Source organism: Notamacropus eugenii, chromosome 7 (assembly GCF_028372415.1).
Source record: "Notamacropus eugenii isolate mMacEug1 chromosome 7, mMacEug1.pri_v2, whole genome shotgun sequence".
NCBI classification, from domain to species: domain Eukaryota; kingdom Metazoa; phylum Chordata; class Mammalia; order Diprotodontia; family Macropodidae; genus Notamacropus; species Notamacropus eugenii.
In genome coordinates, this window is record NC_092878.1 from 153922623 (window position 1) to 153947749 (window position 25127).

The window sequence follows — 25127 nt, forward strand, 5'->3', positions numbered from 1 at the left end:
TTTATCAGCACAGCCAGCCACGTTAAAACAAATTGAACGAAGTTAAAACCACCCCTTTAAAACTCTCCCCTTACCTGATTTTATGCACTGAAAAAATGTGTTGTTCTTTCCTAAATGGCTTTCTTGAACACAAACATTGGGTAACTGGAGTTTATTTTCAAAGTCAGATGAAAAACATGAGAAGAATTTTAAGATCACAACTATTTGTTTCCTCTTTCCTAATAATGAGTAAGAAATTAATGTGTCCCTTCAAATAGCTAAACAAAGATTCTTTGGAAGTAAAACAAAGATTTGCAGCTGGGATAGAAAGCTCATGAACATATTTCTCAGGACTGAAGTGATAAGGTTCTAGAGATGTGATGAGCCAAAGAGTTTGGCTGGATTAAAAATTACTGCACATGTCACAATTAATTTTACTTGCTTTTGAGAAAATATGCTTCCTCTTGCATCTCTACGTCTACAAACCATGCAAAGCTTTTCTGTTTGGCCAGTTCCTTTATATGACTCTTGTCATTGCTGATGGCAGTGCCATCTTTACAGGATAACTGAAAAACACTTTTAGAGCCATTTATTTAGCTACTGAAAAACACTCAAAATTATTTTTGAGATCTTGTTGCATGTTTGGAGTACATAACTAGGTAAAGAAGATGCCTTCAGCCTTTGATACATCTGCATCACTAATCTGTCATAGAGTGGCATAATGGATAAAGAACTAGACTTGATAGGACAAAGGCCTAAGTTCAGGTGTCACCTCTGCTACATACAAGCTCCATGACTGAGCAAGTCACTTACATTTTCCAGTCTTCTTCCATGTTCTCTGTGATCCAGTGACACTAGATTCCTTTCTGCTCTTTGTATGAGACACTGTCTTTCAATTCCATGGGTTCCTTGACTGTCTTGTTCCTTTTCTCTAGAATCTGTTTCCTCCTCATCTGTCTCTTGGCGCTTCTGGCTTCCTTCTCAATCTCAATCTCAATCTAAAATCTTCCATAGGAAGTCTTTCAAGGTCTCCCTTAATGTTAGTGTCTTCCTTCTGTTAATTTTCTCCAATTTATCCTGTATTTAGCTTGTTTGTACCTAGTTGTTAACATGTTCTCTCTCCCATTAAGATCTATAAGTTCCTTGAGGGCAAGGACTGTCATTTGCCATTTTGGGGGTATCCCTAGCACTTAGCACAGTGCTTAGCACATAGTAGGCACTTATTAAATGCTTGTTGACTGACTGACTGTTGACTTAACCTCTCAGTGTTCCAGGGAATTTTCTAACACTATAAATTGAAGAGAAGGTGCCAATTTTCATTAATGGAGGGAGTTTCCTAGTCTAGACCTTTCCTAGGATTAACGAAATCAAAATTTGTCCCTTTGTGTAGTAATAAAGATATATAATGGGAGTGTGTTGTTAAATTTTCATTGTGATCATTTATAACTCAGAAATCATCCAATGCTACAAATCAGGGCTTGATTTGTAGTTTTGCTAATTGTTTAGAATTAAAAATCTAAACAAATACATATAGCATTTATATATAATAAATATTGATAAATATAAAATTTATAAATATATAAAATGTACAAATGTATATTCAGCTTAAAAACATTTTGTGTATACTTTTTTTGAAGGGCTTATTGTTAAACATTTATTGTTACTCCCCATGTGTATGTGTCTGCATTCTTATTATCTTTAGTTCACATTTCTATAAAAATATAAGATTTACACACTACTATCCTTACAATAGGCCTTTGAGATCAATTCTTATTACATAGTATTTCACAGCCTTTGAGGGAAAGGATATTGGAAATGTTGGTATTATACCCATCTTAGATTGACACCTGCGTCAACTTTTGCCTATAGCTACCACACAAAGCTGGTGGTGATAGTGGGGCAGCCTAAGTATTGATCTCATGTCTTTTATTTCCAGGGAGTCAGTAAACCTTTGGCAACTTTGAGCTAGAAAGGGTCTCCTGGAATGGAATGGGGAAAGAGGGTTGTAGTTGCTGTAGAGATGATATGATATCATGTGACCACTTTCCAATCCACTTTCTGCATTGAGCATCATGTGATAAAAGAGCCATGTAGGCTTGTACTTCCAGGTGCAGGTGGGAAGCTTCCTGCTGTGTCTTTCCATGGCAGTAAGTTCATTCAAAACCTCTTCAGATATCATAGATACTTAGCTCAGCCATGGGATGGAAAGGGAGAGATGTGGGAGAGGGGCAGAAAATGGGGTAGTGGAAGTATAGCAGAGGGGCTTAGAGGAGGAAGAAGCTTCCACTTAAAGGAAGGAATATTAGAAACCCTCCTGGGGCCAATTCTTCTTTTTCCCTGTTCCTTCCCACTATCCTCAGTTTACCCTGGGCAGTAACTTGAACCGAGCCTTCCCCTGTTCTTCTACACCACCAATAGTCTGATGATGCCTAACCTCAGGGATCTGTATACTAATTTTAATGGGGAGGATCCAAAGAATTGGGAGAAAAACTAGGGACAATTGCTTGGGAATACAAAACAAAATTAAAAGGTTTAATTCCCCAAAGACCAAGGGTTAAGTAAAAATCTGCCTCCCAAGTAAATAAACCAACTGAGAATAAGCTCATAGAGACCAAAGGAAAAATTCATTAAAATACTAGAGGAGGATAGAATAATGAACAAATACTAGTTGAGGAAGAAAAATGAACCACAATTTCCTATCAATAAAGAAAATCCTACATATTCCCCAGAGATCATGAAACAACAGTAAGAAATTCTAGAAAGGTTCAAAAAGATAAATACAACTTTCAAGAGAAGATAGTAGGAATGACATGAGTTAATTAGGTTGAAAACCAGAGTTGAAAAGAATTGAATTGGACAAAAAGATGCAAACATTGTTAAAAAGACCACGTGCATTGTGTACTCATCAGAGTGATTGTCTTTGACAAGAGAAAGCACAGAGAGAATTTTAAGATCCTGTGCCTTGGAGAAGCAAATGACAAATAAAAAAAAATCTTGAATGACAAACTCCATTCAAGGAAATAATACAAGAAAACTGTCCAAAATTTTTTAACATAGACAAAGCACATATCAATCAAATCCACGTCACTGACAAAACAAATACACAATTCATGTATCAGACTCCAAATCATGTTGTAGTTAAATTTCACAGCTATGGTGGTAAATATCGCATTTTGCAAGCACTGGGACAAACACCTTAAAATATAAGGCAACAATGAATTAAAAAGAAACAGCATTATTCTGGAGTCCCAGGAAAATCAGAGCAAGAATTGGAATAGGAGAGTCTAAAAATTAAAAGGCTTAAATTGCAACTGAAAATAATATTCTAAAAAGTTGAGCATAGTCATCTGCAAAAAAAGATGGGCTTTTAACCAGAGAAGCATGTGAGGCATTCTGGAGTGAGAGTGGGGTAAAAAGACATAGACATAGACAAAGACAGAGAAGAAAAGGGAGAAGGATAAGGTGGATAGACTTGCAAGCAGCCTAAGCAATGAAATACAGGAAAGGTAAATGGTAGCAATTATTAAAAAACAAAACAAAACAAAAAATTTCATGTTTATAGCCTAGTTTTTTTTTAAAGGAAAATATTGAATTGAGGGAGCAGTAGATTGCCCACTAGATAGAATGGAGATCAAGAAGTCTCATCTTCCTAAGTTCAAATCCAGTTTCAGACACTTACAAGCTGTGTGACCCTGGGCAAGTCACTTAGCAATGTTTGCCTCCGTTTCCTCATCTGTAAAATGAGGTGGAGAAGAAATGGCAGACCACTTCAGTACCTTTGCCAAGAAAGCCCCAAATGTGATTACAGAAGAGTCAGACATAACTGAAACAACTGAAGAACAACAACATTAAATTGAGGGGTAAAAGAAACAACCCAAAGGGATCATCACAGACAAAAAGGACCTAAGAGGCTGAAGATAAAAGGAAATGTGAAGGATAATGGAGATCTGATAAGTGAATCATTATCTATTGTGGGAGAGATCGCACAGTGGGACATTGTATAAATAGGGGAGAAGAGGAAATAAGAGGTAGGGGGTGCTAGAGATGCATTCCCATCAAATGTAGAGGTGTGGGTATATGGGAATGATAATCATTTCATAGGGAGTGGTCATGGTTCAGCCACGGGTATCATGGGTATCATGACTGGAGACAGAATGACTCAAGTCACTGGAAAGTCCTTCTGGTTGACACTGCTTTCTTCACTAATTGCTAATTCTAAGAATTAAGGTACAGTAAGTAAGTAGGATGTGGTAAGGTTGACAAGGGCAATAATAGTAAAAGTGAGGATTCTAATTGAGTACTTCTTGGGAAGAGATAAAAATGAAGACAAAGCAAAGAAATACCCCACAAAAGAATATTGCTTAATATACAGATGGAGTGGAGGGAAGAATTTGAACCATAGGCTTCACTGGATGAGAAAAGAGAAAAAAACAAAGGGAAAGTAGGGGGAAAGACAAATAAAAAGAAAAAATTAACAGTTGAAGGAAATTCAGATCTCTTTTTTGGGGGCAAACAGGAGCAGAACAAAAGTCTGTGAGGGGAAAAACAAGCATCAGAATAGGTTAAAAAAAAACCAAACTAACCTTATTGCTGAGACAAAGTACTGAAACTGTAACCAGTTCTGAGCTCCATGGTTTAAGGACATTGATAAGCTGGAAAATGTCTAGAAGGATGGGTAAGGATGTACAAACATGTAAAACATTTCCATATTAGTTATTTTGCACAAGAAAACTGAAAGAAAGAAGGAAAGAGAAGGGAAGGAAGGAAGGAAGAAAAATAGTATGCTTCAGTCTGTATTCAGGTAACATCAATTCTTTCTCTGGAGGCAGATAGCATTTCTCATCATGAGTCCTTTGACATTGTCTTGGATGATTGTACCGTTGAGAATGGCTAAGTCATTTATAGTTCTTCATTGTACAGTATTGCTGTTATGATGTACAATGTTCTCCTGGTTCTGCTCATTCAATTTGTATCAGTCCATGTTAGTGTTTTCCAGTTTTTTTCTGAAATCATCCTACGTCTCATTTCTTATGGTACAAAATATTCCATTACAATCATGTACCACAACTTGTTCAGTCATTCCTCAATTGATGGGTATCCCCTTAATTTCTAACTCTTAGCCACCACAAAAAAAGTTACTATAAATATTTTTGTATAAATAGGTTCTTCTCTGTCTCTATCTCTCTGTCTGTCTGTCTCCATCTCTCTTTAAAAATCTCTTTGGGGTACACATTTAGCAGTGGTATTGCTGGAGTAAAGGGTATGCAATTTGATTGCCCTTTGGGCAGACTTCCAAATTGTTCAAGAATGGTTGGATTACTTCACAACTCCATCAACAATCCATTAGTGGCTCAGTTTCCACACATCCCCGTCAACATTTATCATTTTCCTTTTTTTGTCCTATTAGCCAATCTGATAGATGTGAGTTGATACCTTAGAGTTTTTTTTTAATTTTTATTTCCCTGGTCAATAGTGATCGAAAGCATTTTTCATATTACTATATATAGTTTTAATTTATTTTTCATGAAACAGTTTTATTTAAATTTTTGAGTTCCAAATTCTATACTTCTTTTTCTCCCTTCCCTCCCTGAGAAGATAAGCAGTCAGATATAGGTTATACATGTGGAAATATGTAAAATATTTTCATACTAGTCGTTTTGTACAAGAAGACTAGAATAAAAGAAAAAATGAAATAAAGAAACTGAAAAAATAGCATACTTCACTCTGTATTAAAACAATATCAGTTCTTTCTCTGGAGGCAGATATTATGCCTTATCATTCATCCCTTGGGATTATCTTGGACCATTGCAATGCTGAGAATAACCAAGTCATTCCCAGTTTCTCATCAAATAATAATACTGTTACTGTGTACAACATTGTCTTGGCTCTGTTCATTTCATTATACATCAGTTCATGTAAGTCTTTCTAGATTTTTCTGAAATCATCCTGCTTGTCATTTCTTATAACACAACAATCATATACCACAGCTTGTTTAACTATTCCCCAATTGATGGTCATTTCTATGATTTCCAATTCTTAGCCATCACTAAAGGATTGCTGCTCTGATTTCTTTGCTTCTGCTGAAGCATAATAGATTCTGCTCCAGCTCTTACCTTTACCCTTTATGTATCTTTCTGTTTCAGATTTGTTTCTTGTAAACAATATATTGTATGATTCTGATTTTTAATCCATTCTGCTATACACTTGAGTTTTATGAGTAAGTTCATCCCATTCACTTTTATAGTTATAAGTAACTGTGTATTTCCCTCCATACTATTTCCCCTTGATTATCCCTGCCTCTGTTACCCCCCCCCCCACCCTTTACCTCCTCACAGGTGTTTTACTTCAGATCACCACCTTCCCCAATCTATCCTCCCTTATATCAGTCCCCCTCCCCCATCTGTTATCTCTGTCTCTTTTTATTTCCTTCTAGAGTAAGACAGATTTTTGCATCAAATTGAGCCAATTTTGATAAGAATAAAGTTTAATCTTTGCCTCCTGCCCATTCATCTTCCCCTCCATTATAATAGCTCTTTTTAATTTACCCTATTCAATTTTCCTTCTCTTTTTCCAGTGCAATTTTCTTTTTCACCCCCTTTTTTGGGAGGTATCATCCCATCAAAGTCACTTTATTTCCCCATCCTTGGTTTACATATACTCCTTCTAATTGCTCTTATAGTAATAAAGTTCTTAAGAGTTACAAATATTATCTTGCCATGTAGAAGTATAAACAGTTTAATCTTATTGAATTTCTTATGTTTTCTCTTTCTAGTTTATTTTTTACCTTTTTATGTTTCCCTTGAGTCTTGTGTTTGGAAGTCAAATGTTAGCTGCTTCCCTGCTCCTTAGATAAATTCTGAGGTGCTTTTCTAGTTGTTTGGAGGAGAATTTGAAAGGGCTGCAGAAGGTTCCTTCCTCACTCCACCATCTTGACACTGAAAGTATTTTTCCCCTCTAATTCTTTGTCTAAAAGCTGACTATTCATATCCTTTGACCATTATTAATAGGGAAATGCCTTGTATTTTTATAAATTTGACTAATTTCTCTCTATATTTGAGAAATGAGGCTTTTATCAAAGATACTTGCTGTAACTTCCCCTGTCCCCCAGTTTTCTTCTTTTTTTCCTTCTAATTTTGATTGCATTGATTTTGATCATGGCAACCAATAAACCAAAGAAAAATAGAGAAGGGCCCTCAGTACTTTGCAGTCCCTTTTCCTGCCTGAAGGGGCAAGGTCCAAGTAATGAAAAAGGGAACAGATGGTGTTAAGGATCACTCAGTTTTTATAGTCTACAATCAGTATCGAAACTATAAAGTCATTTGACTCGTACTCTCTTAAGGAATTTCTTATCCAGAGACTAAAAGGACATACTACTAGTTAAGTCAGATGATGTGTACTTTGACATTCTTCCTCTGAAAGGGAACCAATCGATTAATCAGTGTTTAAGGAGGTTAGTTCTGACTTGGAAGAGTTAGTTTTGTAATTTATCAAAAGGTCAAACCTAACAAGTAACTTTTCATAGAATACTTGTATTCAGTGAATAAATATTCGTTTTAAAAATTCCATCTTGAAGATAATTGTAGTCTATAAGTCAACATTTATTACAGGGTATAAGAAGGTAGCTAGCTGGTAGAGTAGATAGAGTGCTGGACCTAGAGAGAGGCAGACTCGTCTTTGTGAGTTCAAGTGAAGTCTCAAATGCTGACTAGCTCTGAGACCCTGAGAAAGTCACTTAACCCTGTTTACCTCAGTTTCCTCATCTGTAAAATGAGCTGGAAAAGGAAATGGCAAACCCCTCCAGTATCTTTGTCAAGAAAACCTCAGCTAGGTCACAAAGAGTCAGACATAACTGAAAAACAACTGAACATAAGAAGGTAGAGAAATTCAACAAAGAACTTGACAGAACTCTCCAAATTCAGGCACTATATGCTTACATAAAGACATCAGCACGAAGGATGAAGAATATGGAGAAAATTATGTTGGAAAATGTGGTTCTAGTGCAGAGAATGAAAGTGAGGGAGATCAAAGGCTTACAGACTGGAGACCCAAGCCTATACCTTGTGGGCAGAGAGTCTGTTGGTGCCAGACATGGTGAGCACTGAACTGCATCACGAAACATTGAATTAATTAGTTTTTAACAAATCATAATAATGAAATAGTGTTTTTGAAGGAGTAAAGTGACTGACCTCCCTAAGGGCAAAGGAGAGATTCATAATGGGTATGAGTACTTGGCAGCACATTAATAATTAGGAATATGTAGGAGAAGTAAAGTGAGGGATGTCATCAGAGAGGCATTTGTCCAGACTGACCTTCATTCTCGATTTACACATGCATAAAACTCCCAGAATTACAGAGCAAGTGCCCCAGCATTTTAGGTTGGCTTCCCTATCATGATTTTATGAGAGGACATGGCCTGTAATTGTATAGAATGAGAAGGTGTGAATGGGTTGCAATCTGTGCAGTGGGAAGGAGTTATTAACAGAGTGAAGATCACAGATTCACTAAAGTTTTGAAATAGACTGGGGAATTCTCACTTCCAGATCCAGATGGCCCTGATCTCTCTGCAGCATAGTCTGGTTCAGTGGGAAGACAGTGAACTTGAAGTTAAGAGGTCTGAATTTGAATATTGACTCTGTTACCATATGATGGTTTTTAAATTAATTTCACCACTCTGGGACTAACTCACAGGATACTCATGAGGAAAGCAGTTTATACACTGTAATGAATTATTAAAATGTGACCTATGTGCTATGAAGTTTTCTAGTATATAACATTATTGAGTTCAGTTGTAGACACTTGGAGTTGTATATGTATTTAAGACATCCAATGTGAAATGTCAAATAGGTGTTTGGTGATCTGGGACTGAAGCTCCAAGGAGATGTAGAAATATATGTACACGCACATGTAAGAAGGGAATAAGGTTTTGTATAGTGCCTACTATGTGCTGGGTACTGTGATTAGCTCTTTACAAATTTTATCTACTTTATATGTAATATATATGTGTGTAACTATTTTTCTCCTATCTATCTATTGATCGGTCTATCGATCCATCACCTATCATCTATCCATCTATCTCTCTCTCTATCTTTATCTATCTGTCATCTTCCTTTCTGTTTATTTTCCTATCTACCCATCCAACTATCTGTCTATCTCAAATACCTGCATCAGGATGATAGTAAACTTATGGGAGCTGCCACCAGGTAACCGGGAAGCTCATTCACATTGAGGCTGACAAGGTTGAATTTGCTATTCTAGGGTATTTGTACTTTAGGAGGAGGCACAGGCTTTCTTTCACTTAAGCTAAAAAGGAATTAATTTTAAATTGTGGAATTTAGGTCATCAACAAGAAGATTGGGGAATTTGTCTTTTTGATGTTCCTGAATTCATGCAATAGAGATAACTGTTCAGATACAAAATCCCATGTAATTAATTGGGTTCATGTTTCATGGGAGAATCCATTAGGTGTGCAAAATGAAAATGCAGCTAAACTCTGAATTAATCAGTCCCTGAATATTCATTTTGCTTATTGCTTTCACTTCTCATTCAGTTTTTCTGCTCTCACCTGTTCTTTGCTTATTAGCCTTCTTGCCAACACTGGGAAAGCAGACAAATTAGAAGTGATTACTTCTATCACAGGAAAATTCTTTTTTTTGTGACAGATTATTCATTCTTTCGATTTTCAGCAGATATTTATGGCTCCCATCCCTTGTATGTACCAGACTCTGGTCCCAGGATGTGTGATAGAAAGCTCCCTTGGTGCAATTATTACTGATTTTGGTTAGTAAAAGTTTGATGTACACACAAAGTTTTTAGAATATATCTTTTGGGTGAAATGACGCATGTGATTGCTAGTTGTCATACTTCTAGCTTTCTATGCTTTCTTGTTTGCTCCTGTTATAAGAAAGAATTCTATAAGTTGTCTTTTTTCTTCCCACAGATTTGCCCAAAAAGCGATCTAGAGAGTACGAGCTGGTCACTCCCATCAGCACCAACCTCCAGGGGCACTACCTCTCCCACATTCTTTCTGCCAGTCAAAAAAAGAGAGTACCAAGGGATGTATCTTCCAACCCTGAACAATTATTTTTCAACGTGACAGCTTTTGGAAGGGACTTTCATCTCCGGCTGAAACCCAACACTCAATTAGTAGCACCAGGAGCCATGGTGGAGTGGTATAAGACCTCTGTGGTCAGTGAGGATAGACCCAGCCTTGTAAATGATAGTCAGCCTGGAAGTGATTCAGAGTGGATTTGGAAAAGAGAACCTTTATGGACCAACTGTGCTTATGTTGGCGACTTAACAGACATCCCAGGGACTTCTGTTGCCATTAGCAACTGTGATGGTCTGGTAAGACTTCTCCCTCATTTTGTCCTTTTTGTTATCCACCTTTCTTTCTCCTGACCCAAGCCCTCACTGAGATCTTTGTCCTTCAACATTCTTCAGGAGAAAGGTCGGTAGGAGCTCAGATTCCACATGACTACATACTGAGTTTGCCATACGTGGTCTGCCATCTTTGCAAGAAATAGGAAAGGCATGGTATAATGTTTCTTGGGCACATTATTTATGTCTGGTACATTGAACACAAAGACTTCTAAGGGAAATTGCAATGTGTGGTGATTTTGAAGTTGGAAGGCTAATAATTACGTTTTTATTCATTCTTCTAGTGGTACTTGGTGTGTCTTTGAAAGTTTTCGAAATCCCAACACTTTCCAAACCAGTATAGATTCTTTTACTTCTTACAACAGAATCTTGTCCCTCATTTTAAAAGCATCTTGATACAAAGTATTCATTATCTTCTCCAGGGAATGTTACAAATTGTGAACTGAACTCCACTTACATTGGATCATTTTTAGGTCTTGCACCCATTGGCAAGTCTGGTGAAGCCTGTGGACCCTTCTCAGAAAAAAAAATGCCTTTAAATGTATAAAGTGCATAGGAACCTGGGGTATTGAATATCGTTATCCAAGGTCCTGGACCTCTGTTCAAGGACCCCTGCTCTAGGATCTTTCTCCCTAAGTGTACTTTTCACCCTTGAGAAGTCATTTTCTGAGTCTGGGTGGGCAAATGAGTAGGTATGCGCTCACATGTAGGCAATGTCATGCCTTGCTTTTTTCTTTTCACTTTTAAATGTGTAGCTGCTGCTGCTGATTTGTGGTGGGAAAGATTACAGGACAGTCTGTTGTCCTTGTTATGCCTGGATTGTATTTTGGTTTGGATCTATAGATACTATTTGGAAATATTCACTGCTGGTGACTTTGTCTGGTAGATACCAGACAAAGTATCAGTCGTTTTCCCAAAGTCCATAGCAGTAACACTTTATAAGTATAACTTGGGAGGAAATGCGGAATGTGGGAAAGAGCACTGACCCTGGGGACAGAGGACCCGATTTCTAATCTCATCTCTGATTCTTACTATCTGTGTGGCCTTGGATAATTCACTTAACCAACTTGGGTTTCAGTTTCTTCATCTGTAAAATGAGATGGCTAGATTAGATAATAATACTAGTAACAACATTAACATTTATTGAGTACTTTGAGGTTTCCAAAGCCTTGTATGTGTGTGATCTTTACAACAACCCTGGGAGGTAGGTGCTATTATTAGCCCCATTTTACAGATGAGGAAACTGAGGCTCAGGTTAAATGCTCTGCCCACATAGCTATTAAGTGCCTCAGATAGGATTCAAACTCAGGTCTTCCTCACTTCCTGATTTCCAGGTTAGTAATCTCTTCACTGAGCCAATGGCTTCTGGGTCCCTTCGGGGCTATATCTATGACCCGATGATCTCTCTTGGCCAGTATGTATCTGGCCATGGAATTCACATTGTCAGTTTGCCTCAGAAGCAACCCAATGGAATTTTGATATTATGGCCTTCGATGCTGGTAAACTGCCCATTTTTAGAACCTGATTTTTAATGTTTTTGTCTTCTCATAAGATAAGCAGGACTTGTACCTGGTGCTGAAGGACCTTTTTTAAGAAGTCAAATATACCACATGTAACAGGTACAGGGCTCATTTTAGCTGAGTGTGTGTGTGTGTGTGTGTGTGTGTGTGTGCGCGCGCGCAAGCGAGTGTATGCATGAATGCATAAGGTCATACAGATAGGAAGCATCAGATCTAGGATTAGAACTCAGAACCCAACTTCTTAGAGAAATGCTTTTAGGATTTAACACAGTTAAACAGTAGAACTGTTATGGATTTTTTTTCTTTTGAAAAAGCAGTTACAGATACAGACATATGTGTTCGTGCTTCATTGCCAAAGAAGACTATGCCATCCAGGGGGTTGGGGATAATCATGCGGTAATGGGGAAAGAGTGAAGCTGAGTAAAAGATGCAGACATATGTAGCTGATATGAATTATATATGTATATATGCATATACATATGTATACACACATGTATGTGTATATACATATATGCATATGATGTACATATATACTGTATACATATTACATTTAAATGTATATATACAATATATCTACGTCACTATCAATATGTCTATTCAGCCTTTGGAGGAAACTGATCTTAAAGAGAGAGGATTAGACTTTTCTTGTACCATAAATCTAATTACGCCTCAACCCCAGAGTCCTGGGGAAAATTGATTAATTGAGTGGATTGCTCAATGGATAGAGTATGGAAGACCTGATTTTAGATGCAGCCTCAAATACTTACTAGCTGTGTGACCCAGGGCAAATCACTTAACCCTGTCTGCCTTATTCTACTGAAAAAGGAAATGGTAAACTGTTTCCAAACTCCAGTATTTTTGCCAAGAAAACCTCACAGACGGTATTAGCACGATACAACCCCCGGGTTCACAAAGAATTGGATGTGACTGAACAGTAACAACAATAGCTCAGGTCTAGGATCTCCTCCAAAAGGATCGACAGCATCCCTTCTAGAGAAATTATTCAATGTACAAAGTAGTAGATATCAGGAATAGGACGGTTAATTATTTCTTCTAATGCAAAATCACGCTTAAAGCACAAAAGACTAATAAGTATACATTGACAAATTCTTAAAAGTGAAACAGCAATTCAACTCTCCTTTCCTGGGAAGAAGACGTCAAAGGATATGTATGACTACAGGTTCCTGGTCAATTCCTTGCTCCCCCATGATAGGGAGTTGTACCAAAGAGGATTGGCTGTTGATCCAAGAAATGATATCTGCTCCATAGATTTTAAACAGAAACACCAAAGTCCCTGCCTCTCCATTTCTTTCTTCTCTTTTGAGTGTGTTTCCGGGAACTTTGCTAAGTGTCCCCCAAATTCCCAATGGTACAGAAAGGGTCTTTCTTCTCTCCTTCTCCCAAGCAGCTACTATGGAGGCTGTGAGCACATGGCCTTGAGAGCACATACATGCCTGGGACAGCATGTACATTCTCTGATCCGTGGCTGCCTCTTCTGCTTTGTGGTTCTTTCCCACATCACAGGTGTTTGAAAAACAATACTAAATTAGAGATGTTTCTCTGATGTTTATCTTCTGAGTTCAAGAGGTTAGTAGTAGAAAGTGCTTCCTATAGTTATATTTTTTAGAGAAGGGGAGGTATAGAGAACCAGCCTTGGAGTTAGAGAACCTGCCTATGGTAAAGTGTTACCTGTGTGACCCTGGACAGCTCACTTAACATTTCTTTGCCTCAGACAGCTTCCTAAAACTAAGATTCTAGCCAATTGGGAATCTTCATTGATAGAGGGATTTTCTTCACCTCTTATTCCCTATATAAATTAATTCCGATATCTAGACAAAAAGCCCTAAAAAACCCCACTACTTATTTCAAAATATTGGGTCTTTGAATGAATGAAAATAGCTATTAGTTACAAAATATCAGACATCTGGATTAATAAGAATAATGAGCTTGATTTATTGATTTATTAGCCAAAGAAGCTAACATCCTACTACTTAGAAACATAGTATCAGTTTATAATTGAGAGCTGGTAAGGTATTTAAAGAATGATACCGTAAGTGGTGTGTAGCACTTACAAATATAGCACAGACTCCCAGAAACAGAAGGCAGGTGAGAGGCTCTCCAGGCTCTACTTGACGACCTTCAGTGGGGAGTAGTTACTTCTTTCGTAGGCAGCCCATTCTCTTTTAGGGGGAAGGTTTTCCTTCTATCAAGAACGCCATCTGTATCTCTTCCCACCCACTGCTCCTAGCTCTGATCTCTGGGGCTAAGCAGACAAAGCTTATTGCCACTCCACATGACTGTGTGTCTCAAACCAACGCCACTCAAAATTGGCCAGTGTTTTTGCAAGTCATGATAATGGGATACTTCATAGCATGATGGAAAATGTTTAACAATAACTTTGCTTATAAACGAGAGAGCTAGCAAAGGGAGAAGGGGAAAACTAAACATTTGGTTTTGCTTTTTAAACATCACCCTAATTTCAGTCATTTTACGTAAACTGCTGATGCTTTATGTCTCATTACCATGAAACATGAGGAAAATGGCATAGATCATTAACTATGCATCATTAAGCTTTGTTCTAAGTTTTGATTACAAGAAGAAACTTTATAGGTATGTTGAGTCACTACCATAACTTGTTGTTTGTGGAATGTGGTTGCTTATTCACAACTAAAAAAAATAGAAGGGAAATGGTAAGATGAGGGAGTCCCCTCTGGCTCTAGTTTTTAATGATTCTATAAGTGTATAAAAATGGTGCTTAAAAAAAAAGTAAGTCTGAAAAAATTTTAATAGGCCAGATGCTTACTGAATATAGCTAACTTTATTTGGAAAGTAGAGAAATCTCCAAGATTTTATGATGACTAAAATTGGCAACTGATCAAGTTTTGTACATTCTTTTTCATTCACTTATGGTGTATGTATTGTTTGTACTATTATTTATTATTATTATTATTTACTATTTTTAATTATAGTATCCATGTAGTAAATTCTTCTCCATTTTTGGAGGGCCATTCTAAAGATTCTACTACACGCAAAAATGATAATGATGATAGTTAATGGATATAGAGGGCTTTAAGATTTGCAAGGCTGTTAATATATGTCCTCTCATTTGATCCTCCCAACTACTCAGTGAAGTAGATGTCATTATCTCCATTTTCCAGATGAGGAATCTGAGGTGGAATGATGTTAAGTGACTTGCCTAGGGTCATACAGCTGTTAAGTGTCGAAAGTGATACCCAAACATGATAGGCCATAGTGAATTCAAGTGGCAAAGCAAATACTCTAACAACTCAGTTACAGTGACAGGAATCCCAATCACAGTCAATCTTAAAATCACAAATAATTTTCAAAAGATTAGTCATATCTCTAAATATTAAATTTGGTGTCCTCTTCTAGGAAAGTATTGCAGTAGATAGAGCACTCGATCTGGTGTCCATTAGACCTTAGTTTAAATCCAGCCACAAACATCTCATACCTGTGAGATGTGGACAAGCCACTTAGTTTCTGCCTCAGTTTCTTGCATCTGTAAAATGGGGATAATAATAGCACCTACTTCCCAGAGTTGTTGTGCAGATGAAAGGAGATAATAAATGTAAAAGATTTTGCAAACCTTAAAGTCCATATATCATTATCATCATCATTATCATTCTATTATCCTGCTGGATACTGGTGCCCATCTTTAAAGAGGGTAGAGGCTTCTTCAGACTGCATATGCTATAATATTTGGACGTGTGTGAATCCTGGAGACATTGGCTGGTCCCTATTCTCCATGCAGTCAAAATAGCTGTGCTGGGACAGGAGAAACAGAGACTTAAATCACCGGTGGCTGCCTTTAAAATGTCTACACTTAGCTGTTCTGCCCATGTGAGTTCCCAGCAGACTCATGGCTTTTACCATCCTCCACTTCCAGAGGGGAAAGGAAGAAAGCATCTGGCAGGAACTATCTGCGAGCATCCCTTTTCAAAGGAAAAGTTTTCTGTGAGTTAATGCCAATGTTACAGTCTTGGAATACCCATCTGGCTGGCAGCCCTCTCTCACTTTGGTCCTTGTGCCCTGATTGAGAAGTAGTCCATTGGGAACTAACAGTGCTTCCTGAACTCCGTGTCCCGAAGCATCTCAAGTATGTCATTAAAGGCTGCCCTCAGGTCCCTATGGAAGCAAACTACCTTTTTTTCTTGATTGCCTACTGATGGGAGACAATTTGAAATATTCTTTGTAATTCTAAAGTCCGGTATTATTTGCATATGAAATTAACTTTCCTTATGGTTAACCTTTTCCCAAACACTCCAATTAATTGAGAATTGACTGTAATTGTGATTAATGCAACTTTGGTTGTGTGTGGGATCATCCTTTGGAAAAAGGATCCCTGTGTGCTTTCAAGATATAAACTTGGAAGAAAAGAAAATAATTAGAAACACAGTCACAAACTGTTTCTCTATTCTGTTTTGCAGTTGTAGATCTATTCAGAATTAATTTAGGGAAGCTGATGTCAAATATTATTTGTTCAATCATAATGACAGCTGACATTTTTGTAGCTTTGAAGTAAAAAAATTTTCCCTCATAGAAATGAATATACTTTTATTTATTTCATTAAATATTTCCCAATTGCATGTAAATTTTTTTACATTCATTAAAGAAAATTTTAAATTCCAGGTTATCTCCCTCCCACTAGCTCCTTTCCCACCCCTGAAGCAAATGTTTTTATATATATTATCTCATTTGTTCTTCAAAACAGCTTTGTACCATGGCTGCTATAACTCTATTTCACAGACAAAAAATTGAGGTAGACTAAATTGAGGGACAAACCAACCCAAATCCCATACTGAATAAGAGTGGAACCAGCCCTTAGTAATTTCTGCATTTCTAGCCCAGGGGAGACAGGGAGGCCCAATCTTTAAAATATGTATGTATGTATGCATATAAATATATGTGTATATATGTATGTTTATGTATATACATATATGTATATGTCGAAATATATGTGCATCCATGTATGTATATGTGTCTGTATATATACACATATACATATACATGTATATACATATGCACATACATTCACACACATATATAAAATACAAGGTCCAATAGAAATCTCTCTTCTACTCCACTGGCAACCAGCCACATTGACATTGTTTCATTACCAGCTACTCTTTCCATCTATCATTTCAACCATCTTGGAATCTAATTATATTATTATCTAATCCTGAGCTTCTTAAACTTTTTTCACTCATAGCCCTGTGTTTTTGTGGCGTTTGTTGGCATTGTGTGGTGTGATGGCATGCACAGTGCAAAGTGTGCATATTTTGTATTCAAAACCAATGCTACATTGAAGCCATGTGATGCAACACAGGCAAGTGCTGCCAGAAACACTTCAGCTTCATTACATGTTTGATTTTTAATTAATTTCTGGTCGTTGCACGTTCACAAATCTTCTACTGTTGAAACATGGGGCCACTACTCACAGTTTAAGAACCACTGTACTTTAGTTACATCCATGCATCTTCTGTACAGAATACTTTATCAAGAGCTTTGCTAAAATCTAGGCAAATGATATTCATAGCATTTCTTTAATCTACCAGTTACTCTGTTATCAAAAGGAATTCACTGAATCTGGCATGACCTGTGCTCAGTGAAACCATCTTTAGCTCCTTGTAACCACTGCTTCACTTTCTAGATGTTGGCCGACTATCTCTAATGATCTGCTCTAAGATTTTCCCCAGAATTAAAGTTGGGTTCACTGGCCTGTAGTTTGTAGACTCTATTTTCTTCCCTCTCCCCTAGCCTCCCTTTCTAAAAATTGGGGCATTTTCCTCCCCAATCTTGTGATATATGCTCTTTTTACACAACTTCTTTGATATTGTTGACAACAGCCCAGTAATCATATATCTCTCTGTTCTTTCAGTGCTGGAATAAGTAAGTAGTCTATCTGGGCTGGATGATTTCGATTCATCGATGCCATCAGCTACTTCTTGACTGTCTCCTTACTTATTTAATGAGGAGGGACTAGCCAATGAGGGAAGGAAGGAAACAGACATTTATTAATTATGTATTATATGCCAGGCACTGTACTGGGTACTTTATAAATATCTCGTCTGGTCCTCATAACAACCCCATCATTACTTCTCATTTCACAGTTGAGGAAACTGAGGCAGACAGAGGTTATGTGACTTGCCCAGGGTCACACAGGTAGTAAATATTTGTCTCTCTGACTCTTCCCTGACCCTGGAGTGACTCCAGGGAGATCTTCAAAACAAAACTTAGATTTGGCTCACATCTAAGTTCTCCCTACCAAAAGTGGGTATCAGAGTCCCTTCTAACAAAAGTGATCATTGGGTAAAATATCAGCTTATTTTCTCCTCCTCTGAAAGTGAGTAAATTGTTAAAGACTTAGGCACACATGAACAAACACAGAAAACAGGAAACATCTCAAATAACTCATACTTTCCTGGAAAGTAAAGACAATTTTGTGGAAATGCTAAATAGGTTTGCCGATCACTTTAGACCTTCGCCTTTTAAGCACCTCATAAGATCCAGATCTCCTGAACAGTCAGGATTTATCAGACCAGGCCTAACCCAGGCTGATCTAATACCCAGGGTTGAGATTGCAATGAAATGAGAGGCTTAGAAAACATGGGATAGTTGACAAAAGAGATCCAGTTAGCCAGAGGACAGGAAAGGCATGCAGAACCAGAAAGGATGTCCAGCAAGTTCACGCTGCTTTGATGCAGTTGAGCATAGCTTTCTGTTGCTAGCCTTGGTCATGCTGCTGCTCTGTAGGTCAGAAACCCGAAGGGAGAGCTGGAGCTCAGGAAACCACATCAGTGGTCCAAGCCTTTCATCTCCTGATACAACTGAGGAAAGTTTCAATACATTTTAAGGAGAACAACTAGCATCGCCTATAGGGCAGAGAATTCTGGTAGATATTGCTTCTAAGTATGGCTTTCTTCAGTTGAAAAATGGTCTTGTTCTCCATCTCTTCTGAGAAATATTTTATTAGGAAAATACTCCTTGCTTTGGAATACTGATTTACATGAGACTGCCACAAAGGCTGGAAACATCCATTTACTAGGATCATCAAGCTGTACCTGACAAGGGAAAAAAAGGCAGTAAGAGGTGGCCAGGGGCTCAGGGGACTGCCCTTGTTTCTCTGCAAGGATGTGTTTGTACTGCAAGCCATCATTACTGTTGTGGGGTTGGGAGCCTCCACATGAATCAGCATTGATATAGTCCAGGGCCAGTATGTGGAAAACCAGTTCAAAGAAGTATGACAGTAGTGTCATCTTCCTCTAGGAAAGGCAATACATTCCAAAAAATGGAGGTGGTCATTGAAAATCCAACAGGCATTATAATATGCTTCCAACATGCAAGGCATCGTCCTTACGTGATGAGCATACAAAGAAAAAATATCGAGTGATCCCTGCCCCGAAGGAGTTTACACCGTGCTAAAGGACATAGTGTGCTCACAAGTAAGTGAACATCATGGACAGAACACTAGGGGATAAGGAGGGATTATTTGGAAGAGGTGGCAGCTGATTTGAGTCTTAAAGACAAGGGTACCTAAGAGTTGGAATTAGAGAGAAAACATTCCAAAAGATGACTTGCATGTATGCCTGTAAAAAGAAAATAGAATGTCTAGTTTGGGAAATTTCTGGTCATTCATATTAGTTGGAACATAGCATGTGTACATAAAGGGAAGTAATGGAAAATGATTCTAGTAAAATAGACTGAAACTAGATTGGGGAAGGCTACATTGAGGAGTTTACTTTTTACTCTAGGCATGATAAGGAGCCAGTGGAGGGTTTTGAGTATGGAAATGGCATAATCTTGTACTTGAGGGTGATTATTCTGGAAGTTTTATAGAGGTCAGATTAGAGAAAAGAGAGAATGGAAATTTGGAGACTGAAGTACGGGACTGCTTTTTAAAAATGATGTATTTACTTAATAAAATATTTCCCAATAATATGTGTGAAAAATTTTAACATTTATTTAAAAAAAATTGAGTTCCAACTTTTCTCTCTCCCAGCCTCCCAGCCTTTGAGAAGGCACGCAATATAACAGTGACTATAGATTTGAAGTCATGCAAAATATATTTCCATATTAGTCATGTTGCAAAAGAAAACATACTCACAAACAAGAAAAATAAATAAAATTTAAAAGGTATGCTCCAATATGCCCTCAGAATCCACCACCATTTTTCATCATGGGTCCTTTGGAATTATCTTGAATCATTGTCTTGATCAGAGTAGCTAATTCTTTCATAGTCGATGATTATGCTCTGTATAATGTTTCCCTGATTCTGCTCATTTCATTTTGTATCAGTTTGTAGAAGTCTTCCTGGGCTTTTTCTGAAACCATCTTGCTCATCATTTCTAGTAGCACAATAATATTCCATAAAAATTATATACCACAACTTGTTTAGCCATTATAACAAGGGAGGATAAGCATGTTACTTCTTTTGCATTATAAATTTGTCCCAGTAATTTTTATAAATTGGTTGTTTTCCAAAGGTTTCTACAGAAAAGGGAAAGCAGGGGGTTGAGGGAGAGAAGTAACAAGCATTTATTAAGCACCTAGCCTATTCTAGGCACTGTGCTAAGTGCTTTAGTAAGTTTTAATTCTTTTTCAAAATCTGGGGTCTTCTTCCATAGTCATCTTTCTTCTCTACTCCCAGAGCTCATGCTCCTCAGAGCTCTCTCCTGCCACAACTGCTACTTGGCTCTCTAGAAAATGTGTGGCTTTCTAAGGGCCACCATGGGAAATATTCAGTTCTTGACCATTCAGTGACTATCCTCTAATTCCGTAAGTTTTAGTTGAAACTTCTTCACATCTCTGCAAGAATAACAAAGTGCAAGCTCTTATTTGCATCTCATTTAAGACCACAATACCTCATTATTTCTATGTTATATAAAACTAATACGTATCTTTCTTCCTCCCTGTGTACTTGAATGGTCTAGGCACACAGAGGAAAAAACATTACTTATTCCCTCTCACATATCTTGGGAGGCTTTTAAAAATTTGACAACTTGGGCAGCTAGGTGTCACAGTGGATTGAGTACTGGGCTTGGAATCAGAAAGAGGCATATCATCTTGAGTTCAAATCTACCCTCAAACACGAGCTGTATGACCCTGGGCAAGTCATGTAACCCTTCAGTTTCCAGTATCTTCACCAAGAAAATCCTAAATGGGGTCATGAAGAGTTGGACACGATTGAAAAATGACTGAACAAAATCTAATCAGGTAATTGTAAATGATATTTCTCTGGTGCTTTATTGTTTACAAAATGCTTTATTTATGACAACCCTGTGGTGTTGATAGTATAAGGATTACTCTTGGTTTTTTTCAATCTATTTATTTATTCTTAGTTTATCACATTCATTTCCACAAGATTTTGAGTTTCCAATTGTCTCCCCATCTCTCCCCTCTCCCCACCCCAAAACACTGCATTCTTATTACCGCTTCCCCCAGTCTACCCTCCCTTCTATCACACCCTTTCCTTCCCTTATTCCCATCTTCTCTCTTTTCTTATAGGGTAAGATAGATTTCTGTACCCCATTACCTATATTTCTTATTTCCCAGTTACATGCAAAAACAATTCTCAACATTTGTTCCAAAAACTTTGAGTTCCAACTTCTTTCCCTTCCTCCCTCTCCACTCATCCTCGCTGAGAAGGCAAGCAATTCAATACAGGCTGTATATGTGTAGTTTTGTTAAAGATGTCCATAATAGTCATGTTGTGAAAGACAAACTATATTTCTCTCCATCCTATACTGCCCATCATTTATTCTGTTCTCTCTTTTGACCTTATCCCTCCCCAAAAGTGTTTACTTCTAATCACCCCCTTCCTCTCATTTGCTCTCCCTTCCACCATCTCCCCACACCCCACTTATCCCCTTCTCCATTACTTTCCTGTAATGTAAGATAGATTTTCATACCAAATTGAGTGTGCTTGTTATTCCTTCCTTAAACCAAATGTGATGGGAGTAAGCTTCACTTTTTCCCTCTCACCTCCCCCTTTTCCCCTCTATTGAAAAAGCTTTTTCTTGCCTTTTTAAAAAATTAATTAATTTTACCTATTTTCAGTGTTCTACAATCACTACCATATAACTTAGATTATTATTTTTTCCTCCTTCCTCCTTCCGTCCCCCCTCCCTCCCTGAGACGGCATACAATTTTGTATAGGTTCTACACAAACATTCCTAATAAATACATTTTCACTATAGTCATGATGTATTGAAGAATTAAAATGAGTGGGGGAAATCATCTAACAAACCAAAACACAATACACACACACACACACACACACACACAGACACACGCACACAAAAATGATCTGCTACATTCTGCAATTGAATTCCATAGTTCTTTCTCTGGATGTGGAAGGCATTTTGCCTTAGAAAACCATTGGAAATTTTTTTTTAAGTCCTTGGATTGCTATAAAGTTCCAAGTCTATCAGAAAAAACTCTCGCACACTGTGGTTGTTGCTGTGCACAAAGTTCTCCTGGTTCTGCTCCTTTCTCTCAGCATCAGATCATGTAAGTCTTTGCAGGCCTCTCTGAAGTCTTCCTGTTCATCATTTCTTATGGCACAATAGTATTCCATTACATTCATATACCATAATTTATTCAGCCATTCCCCAATTGATGGGCATCCCCTTGATTTCCAGTTTTTGGCCACCACAAACAGTGCTGCTATAAATATTTTTGTACATGTGGGACCCTTTCCCCTTTTTATGATCTCTTGGGGATACAGTCCTAGAACCGCTATTGCTGGGTCAAAGGGTATGCTCATTTTGTAGCCCTTTGGGCCTAGTTCCAAATTGCTCTCCAAAATGGTTGTATCAGCTCAACAGTGTATTAATGTTCCAACTCTCCCACATCTTCTCCAACATTTATCATCTTCCTGTTCTGTTATGTTTGCCAATCTGATAGGTGTGATGTGGTACCTCAGAGCTATTTTGATTTGCAGCTCTCTAATCAACAGTGATTTAGAGCATTTCTTCATATGACTGTAGATATCTATAATTTCTTCCTCTGAAAACTGCATGTTCATATCCTTTGACTTGTATTTTTGTACATTTGACTCAGTTCTTCATATAGTCTGGAAATGAGGACTTTATCACCGACATTAGCTGTAAAAATTCTTTCCCAGTTTTCTACATCCTCTGAATTTTGGTTGCATTGGGTTTGGTTGTGCAAAAACTTTTCTGTTTAATGTAATCAAATTTATCCATCTTGCACTTCATCATACTTTCTATTTCTTCTGCAGTCAAAAATTCTTCCCTTCTCCATAAATCTGATAAACACACTATTCCTTGCTCCACCAATTTGTCCATAGTATCAGTCTTTCTACCTTGATCTTGTACCCATTTCGATTTTATTCTTCTGTGCAGTGTCAGGAATTGGTCTGTGTGTAGTTTCCACCATACTTTTATCCAGTTTTCCCAGCAATTTTTGTTGAGCAGTGAGTTCGTATCCCAGAAGCTGGAGTCATTGGGTTTATCAAACAATAGATTGCTACATCCATTGTCTACTGTGTCTTGAGTACCTAGCCTATTCCACTTGTCGAACCTTCTTTTTATTAGCCAGTAATTTCTTGCCTTTTTAATGAGAGATAATTTGCCCCATTCCTTTTCTCCCTTTCTCCTTCCAACATATTCCTCTTTCACCCCTTAATTTTATTTTTCTAGATATCATATCTTCCTATTCAACTCACTCTGTGCCCTCTGTCTATATGTACGTATATATAATCCCTCCAAATACTGAGAAAAGTTTCAAGAGTTACAAATATTATCTTTCCATGTAGGAATGTAAACAGTTCAACTTTAGTAAGTCCCTTATGACTTCTCTTTGCTGTTTACCTTTTCATGCTTCTCTTGATTCTTGTGTTTGAAAGTCAAATTTTCTATTCAGCTCTGGTCTTTTTATCAAGAATGCTTGAAAGTCCTCTATTTCATTGAATGACTATTTTTTCCCTTGAAGTATTATGCTCAATTTTGCTGGCTGGTGATTCTTGGTTTTAATCCTAGTTCCTTTGACTTCCAGAATATATTCCAAGCCCTTTGATCCCTTAATGTAGAAGCTGCCAGATCCTATGGTATCCTGATTTTATTTCCACAATACTAGAATTGTTTCTTTCTGACTGCTTGCAATATTTTCTCCTTGACCTGGGAATTTTGAAATTTGGCTAACATATTCCTGTGAATTTTTCTTTTTGGATCTCCTTCAGGAGGTGATCAGTGAATTCTTTCAATATTTATTTTACCCTCTGGTTTCAAAATATCAGGGCAGCTTTCCTTGATAATTTTATGAAAGATGATGTCTAGGCTCTTTTTTTGATCATGGCTTTCAGGTAGTCCCATAATTTTTAAATTGTCTCTCCTGGATCTGCTTTCCAGGTTAGTTATTTTTCCAATGAGATATTTCACATTATCTTCTATTTTTTCATTCTTTTGGTTTGGTTTTGTAATTTCTTGATTTCTCATAAAGTCCTTAGCTTCCATCTGCACCATTGTAATTTTTAAAGAACTATTTCCTTCAGTGAGCTTTTGAACCTCCTTTTCCATTTGGCTAGTTCTGCTTTTTAAAGCATTCTTCTCCTAATTGGCTTTTTGGACCTCTTTTGCCATTTGAGTTAGTCTATTTTTCAAGGTGTTATTTTCTTCAGCATTTTTTTGGGTCTCCTTTAGCAAGCTGTTGACTTGCTTTTCACGATTTTCTTTCATTGCTCTCATTTCTCTTCTCAATTTTCCCTACACCTTTCTTACTTGATTTTCAATACCTTTTTTGAGCCTTTCCATGGCCTGAGATCATTGAATATTTATTTTGGAGGTTTTGGATGCAGAAGCCTTGACTTTTAGGTCTTCTTCTGATAGTATGCATTGTTCTTCCTTATCTGAAAGGATGGAAGAAAATACCTGCTCACCAAGAAAGTAATTTTCTATTGTCTTATTCTTTTCTCCTTTTTCTGGGCATTTTCCCAGCCAGTTACTTGACTTTTGAGTTTTTTGTCAAGAGGAGGGTGTACTCTTGGGACTTGTAAGTTCTCGGTTCCTCCAAGGTGGCACAATCAAGGGAGAGGAGTCTACTCTTCTCCTAACCTTCACTCTGGTCTGGCAGGAACTATAAGCATTCTTTTCTTCGAGTAGAATTCCCTCTCCAAAGCCTCAGCCAGCTCCACCTGCCAGTGCTCCTCCTCACCCCAGGGCCACCACTCAGGGCTCAGATCCAGATCAGCTGCTCAATTCCTCTAGAGTC

The 25127-nt window shown here is 37.6% G+C and overlaps 1 protein-coding gene across 1 annotated transcript in view; it reads left to right on the forward strand.

Annotated features, from left to right (window-relative positions):
• ADAMTS3 (ADAM metallopeptidase with thrombospondin type 1 motif 3) overlaps positions 1 to 25127 on the forward strand; it is a 294819-nt gene that overhangs the window by 14291 nt on the left and 255401 nt on the right. Inside the window, exon 3 of the mRNA XM_072624390.1 lies at positions 9917 to 10323. Within this exon, the coding sequence (XP_072480491.1) occupies positions 9917 to 10323 (407 nt within the window). The remainder of the gene's footprint in view (positions 1 to 9916; positions 10324 to 25127) is intronic.